This window comes from Pyrgilauda ruficollis, unplaced genomic scaffold (genome assembly GCF_017590135.1).
Source record: "Pyrgilauda ruficollis isolate IOZ18807 unplaced genomic scaffold, ASM1759013v1 scaffold181, whole genome shotgun sequence".
Classification (NCBI taxonomy): domain Eukaryota; kingdom Metazoa; phylum Chordata; class Aves; order Passeriformes; family Passeridae; genus Pyrgilauda; species Pyrgilauda ruficollis.
Genome location: NW_024517096.1, coordinates 777,607 through 783,606, shown reverse-complemented (window position 1 = coordinate 783,606; position 6,000 = coordinate 777,607). Strand labels below are relative to the sequence as shown.

Genomic DNA, 6,000 nt, shown 5'->3' with positions numbered 1-6,000 from the left:
CCCCCCGGCCATCAATGCTCCCCCCCCCTTTCCCCCCCCCCCCTTTTTTTTCCTTTTTTCCCATTTTCCCCTCTTTTCCCCCCTGCACATTCCCCCTCACTCCAAATCTTTATCCCTGGAAGTGTCCAAGGCCAGGCTGGACAAGGCTTGGAGCAACCTGGGATAGTGGAAAATCCCAAACCATTCCATAATTCCATGTTCTCCCTATTTACCTGCAATAAAAAAATGGGATTTACAGATCCCAATCCCAATTCCCGAGGTGGGAATGTCGCATCCTTAAAAATCTCCTTCCAAACCTCTCCACAGCCTAAAAATAAATTTATCTTTCTCTCCATCTATTTTTTCCGGAGGAAATCCTGATTTGCGGCTCAGGAGCCAGGAGCAGGAAGTTAATTTATAGCAGCGGATCCATAAATCCTTGAATTTTACAGGAAAAACCTCCCAGTTTGGCAGCTGATCCATTTTTCCAGGAGCTCGGATAATGGATATTAAAATGTTGGTGTGGCTCATTCCCATCCTGATTCCAGGGGGAATTCTGGCTGTGGTTTGAAGCTCTTTTGTTCTTCCTGTTCCCAAATATCTTTGGTGGCTTCTCAATTTCTTGGAAACTTGCTGAAAAAATGGAAAAACCATTAAAAAAGGCCAGAAAAATCTCACAATTAGTGACCTTTTATGATCATTAATGACCATTAATGTTGACTGATGACCATTAATGACCTTTAATGATCAGTAACAACCATTAATGAGTATTGATGATGATTGGTGACCATTAGTGACCACTAATGACCATTAATCACCATTAATCACCGTTAGATATCATCAGTGACGATTAACAACGCTTAATGACCTTCAAGGTCCATCCTGATCCAACCCAATCCCTGATTCCCGCCTATCCCTGCAGCCTGAAGCTTCCCGATGTCCTGGGGAGGGCATCCAGCACCCACCTGGATCAGAACCTGTTCCGCTTCCGGAGCACCCACCTGGAGCAGATCCTCAAGGTGGCCCTGAGGCTCAAGCACGAGAATTCCAGCCTTTCCCAAATCCTGGATCAGGCGGAGGATTGGCTGTGCCGGCTCCAGGCCATGGCGGAGGAGGTGACTCTTCCTGGTTTTCCCATTGTGGTTTTTGTGGGAAGCAGGGGTGGTGTTCCATCCTGGCTCCCAAATCCAAGGGATTCTCCCATGGTGCCAGGTTTGGCTCTGATGGTTGAGGTTGGTCTTGCTCATGGATGAGTTGAGGTCAACTCATGGATAGGGAGAAGGGCTTGGAATGTTGGTGGGTGGGAAGCTCCGTGTGCTCCGGGCTGACCCCACAGCAGGAAAAGGGGGAATTCTGCCCCTCTGCCATGGAGACAGGCTGGGAGAGCTGGGAATGTTCCCTTGGAGAAGAGAGAATTCCAGGGAATGCTCAGAGTCCCTGAAGGGGCTCCAGGAGAGCTGCAGAGGGACTGGGGACAAGGCCTGCAGGGACAGCACACAGGGAATGGCTGCCACTGGCAAAGGGCAGATTGGGCTGGGATCTTGGCAAGGAATTCCTGGCTGGGAGGGTGGGCAGGGGCTGGGCTGGAATTCCCAGAGCAGCTGTGGCTGCCCCTGGATCCCTGGCAGTGCCCAGGGCCAGGTTGGATGGACTTGGATCCACCTGGGATAAGATTCCTCCCACCCCAACCCATTCCATGCTTTCACGATCCCGTTCTGGGCTGTGTTGGTGGATCCCTCCTAACGGGATCCTATGGATTTGTGTTTTCCAGCCCCAGAACAGCCTCCCGGACATCGTCATCTGGATGCTCCAGGGGGACAAACGCGTGGCCTTCGCCCGCATCCCGGCCCACCAGGTCCTGTATTCCCGGAACATCTCCAACTGCTGCGGCCGGAACTGTGGGAAGCTCCAGACCATCTTCCTCAAGGTACCTTTGGAAGCGTGTCCAGGTGGATTCTTGATTTTCCAAACAGTTTTTCCCCTAAAAATAATTGAAAAGATGGAAAAATCCAGCAGGGAAAACTCAAATCCCAACACTACTTTCAGCTCTGGTTTCATGGAATCATGGAATGTTCTGGGTTGGGAGAGACCTTAAATACTTGACCTTGTCCTTGCCCCTGATGTTATCCATGTCCTTTTCCCTGTCCATGTCCTTCTCCCTGACCTTTCTGTGACCCTGTCCATGTCCCTGATCCTGTCCCTGATCCTCTCCAGGACCACTGGAATTTTGAATCTCCTCAAGGTCAGCTGGGGACACATTCTAGGGATGCCGATGGTGGCATTGGGATGATCCTGAAGGTCTTTTCCAACCTCAATTCCATGATCCCAAAGCGCTCCACCCACTCCTGACATTATCCCATGACTGCCCCGTGTCCCACCTGCCCCGTTCAGGGATCTTCATTCCCAGCCTTCCAACCTCCCAGAATTCCCGTTAATCCCTTCCTGGGGGCCTTTTCCTTGGCAGTACCCACAGGAGGAGGTGATGGGGCCGCGGATCCCGGCGCAGATCCGGGTGCGGCTCTGGTTTGGATTGGCCGTGGATGAGAAGGAATTCAACCAATTCGCCGAGGGAAAACTCTCCGTCTTCGCTGAAACCGTGAGCATTCCCAAGGGATCCCCATCCCAGCAGGAAAAGGGGGTGGGCTAGACCTAAAACCTCATAATTCCCTAAAAACAGTGGGAAGGGAGAGCTGTTCCCACCAGCTCAGCCTGGAATGCTGAGGGGAAAATTGGGAATGAGTCATGGAGCTGTGTTGTCCCTTACAATGGGAAAATTGGGATGCCATGGTATGGGTTGGGCTTCTCCCAGGTGGTCTGTCCCTCTGCAGGGATTATTCAGAGGATTCTATGGGATTATTCATGGAATTCTGTAATTCCAACCCCAAATCCCTCTTTTTTTTGTCTCTCCCAGTACGAGAACCAGACCAAGCTGGCGCTGGTGGGGAACTGGGGCACCACCGGCCTCACTTATCCCAAATATTCCGACGTCACCGGCCGGATCAAGCTTCCCAAGGACAGCTTCCGGCCCTCCGCGGGATGGACCTGGGCTGGGGATTGGTTTGTCTGCCCAGAAAAGACGTGAGTGGGGCTTTTCCGCTGGGAATTCCCGAGAATCCCAAAATCCGGTGGCAAAATCTGGGATGCCCCTGTGGTTCCTCATCTCTGTCCATGGATGTGATTCCCCCTCGTCCAAATCCTGGGATGCTCCAAAAGTGAGGAGCTTTGGGGTGGGATTTTCATCCTGGTTGGGGTTTTTCCTGAGGAGGAATTTTGCTCGGAGGGGCAGGAGATCTTTGGGAGCGCTGAGGATGGCACAGGAGGAAGGTGGGATGGAGAATCCCTGATTTTGGGTATTCCCGGGATTCAGGTTGTTGCACGATGTGGACGCCGGACACCTGAGCTTCGTGGAGGAGGTGTTTGAGAACCAGGTCCGGCTTCCCGGAGGGCAGTGGATCCACATGACCGATTCCTACACGGACGTGGTGAGGGAAAACTGGGAATTCTGGGAGCCTGGCTGGAATCCCAGGCGAAATTTAGGGATTAGTTTGGGTGAGAATTCCCTGTGTCCCACAGAATGGGGAGAAGGTCCTGCCCAAGGATGAGATCGAGTGTCCTCCAGGCTGGAAGTGGGAAGATGTGGAATGGGACACGGATCTCAACAGGGCTGTGGACGAGAAAGGTACCAAAGACGGAATTTTGGGATCTGGGATTTTGGGATCCAGGATTTGGGAAGTTTGGGATTTCTTTCCATGGACTGTGGATGAAAACATTCCCATGGCTGTGGGAACTGGGTCAGGAGAAGGGATCAGGCTCTGGAGGATCCTTTTCCCTTGTCTCTGCTTGGAGCGGTGGGATAGGAATTCCCAAAGGCAGTGCTGGGATAATCTGGGAAGATCCTGGTGGAAAAGAAATGGAAAACACCGGGCTGGAGAGAGCTGGGATGGTCCCAGTGGTTGGAATGGCTGGAGGGAGAGAAGGAAGAGTCCCCAGGGTGGGATTTGGAGCCAAGGACACCACGGATCCATCCCTGAGCATTCCAGACGGATGGGTTGTGCCATAAGGAGGGAAATCCAACTGGGAAATTTTGCTGAGTTCAGCCACACCTTCACTGTTGGAAATTCCTGGTGGGAGCCAAGGTGTGGGGGGAGGCTCTTCTCCCACGTCCACCAGGTATTCCCTTCTTCCTAAGGCTGGGAATACGGGATCACGATCCCGCCGGAGCGCAAGCCCAAGGCCTGGGTGCCGGCGGAGAAGATGTTCCACACCCACCGGCGCCGGCGCTGGGTGCGGCTCCGCCGGCGCGACCTGGAGCACATGGAAGCCATGAGAAAGGTGGGATTGGCCGGGAAAAGGTGCCACTGGATCGGGATATGGCCCTGTCCCTCCGGGTGGGTGCCTGGCTTTGGCAGGATCTGCTTTTCCTTGGAGATTGAGGGGAGCTTGTCTTGGTTTCCAGTGGAAAACGTCACATTCCCAGGGTGGAGAACATTCTGGAGGGATTGACTGGGATGTGGGGTGGGATGAGGACATCCAGGAAAGCCCGGGACTGTGGGGATTGGGGGAGGGCCAGTGTCCCCAGCCTGTCCCTATCCCGCTTCCCTCTAGATGGTGCCATTGGACCGGGAATGCTGCTTCCGCTCCTCAGTCCTTCCCAGAAAATTTTTGGGAAAACTGTAGCCACTGTCACCCTACTTGCTGTGGGTGTCACTGGGAGAAAAACCTTCCAGGCTTGGGGTGGATGGTCCAGGGAGAAATTCCAGAGGTGGCAGAGCCATGGGAGGGGTCGGGATGATGGCAAAGGGAAAAGTGGGATGGGAAATGGAGCTGCTGGAGCTCCACAGGCCTGGGCAGGATCTGGCCCCAGCCCAGCGATCCCGCTCCAAGTGGGCGTCATCCCAGGGATTGCTGGAGGGCTGCATTCCCAGGGTGGATCCAGCAGTGCTAATGGTTGGATTGGGAGAATCCAGCTCCATCCTGGGAAGTGTCCAAGGCCAGGTTGGACATTGGCTTGGAGCAATCTGAGACAGGGGAGGTGTCCCTGACCATGGATGGGGTGGAATAGGATGGGATTTGATCCCTTCCCACCCAAACCATTCCGGCATTCTGGGAGAGGTGGGAATGTTCCCCTGGAGAAGGGAAAAATCCAGGGAATGCTCAGAGTCCCTGAAGGGGCTCCAGGAGAGCTGCAGAGGGACTGGGGACAAGGCCTGCAGGGACAGCACACAGGGAATGGCTCCCACTGGCAAAGGGGAGATTGGGCTGGGATCTTGGCAAGGAATTCCTGGCTGGGAGGGTGGGCAGGGGCTGGGCTGGAATTCCCAGAGCAGCTGTGGCTGCCCCTGGATCTCTGGAAGTGTTCAAAGCCAGGCTGGATGGCTATTGGAGCACACTGGGATCGTGGGAAGTGTCCCTGGAAGTGGCTGAACTATAAAGTCCCTTCCATCCCAAACTATTCCATGATTCCATGATGATCTCCAGGGCCTTTCCCAACTGAAACCAAATGACCTCAGAGATCTTTCCCAACCTGAATATTCCTGTGATTCTCCGAACAATTCCATGACTCCATTCCATAATTCCAGTCTGGGGGAGACACAGGGAAAACCTGGGGTGGATCAACCATATCCAACAACATCCCAAAAACCCTAAATCCAGCTTTTGGGTCAGTCTGGGAAAACCTGATCCCTGTGATCCCTGTCCGGCAGCACAAGCAGGAGGATCTGGACGGGGATGGTTGGGAATATGCTTCCCTCTTTGGCTGGCGCTTCCACCTCCAGCAGCGCCGCTCCGACTCCTTCCGCCGGCGCCGCTGGAGACGCCGGATGGAGCCTCTGGAACGCACCGGCCCTGCTGCCGTCTTCGCCTTGGAAGGGGCTCTGGTAGGGAACAGCCTCTCCCATTCCCAAACTTCTGCTTGGGAATGTTATCGGCCACTCGTTATCTGTTTCCCGTTATCCCGTTATCCGCCCTGTTTGTTCCCTGCTTTCCCTCCTTGTTCCTGACTTTCTCCACACAAATTTTAGG

The 6,000-nt window shown here is 54.0% G+C and overlaps 1 protein-coding gene across 8 annotated transcripts in view; it reads left to right on the top strand.

Moving 5' to 3' along the window:
- Window positions 1-6,000, top strand: part of DYSF (dysferlin) — a 69,200-nt gene that overhangs the window by 18,209 nt on the left and 44,991 nt on the right. For all 8 annotated transcript variants that reach the window (XM_041464603.1, XM_041464599.1, XM_041464602.1 and 5 more), the window contains 8 exons: window positions 902-1,094; window positions 1,751-1,906; window positions 2,444-2,575; window positions 2,891-3,057; window positions 3,347-3,461; window positions 3,553-3,658; window positions 4,169-4,311; window positions 5,682-5,855. In XM_041464603.1, coding sequence (XP_041320537.1) covers window positions 902-1,094; window positions 1,751-1,906; window positions 2,444-2,575; window positions 2,891-3,057; window positions 3,347-3,461; window positions 3,553-3,658; window positions 4,169-4,311; window positions 5,682-5,855 — 1,186 coding nt within the window. The remainder of the gene's footprint in view (window positions 1-901; window positions 1,095-1,750; window positions 1,907-2,443; window positions 2,576-2,890; window positions 3,058-3,346; window positions 3,462-3,552; window positions 3,659-4,168; window positions 4,312-5,681; window positions 5,856-6,000) is intronic.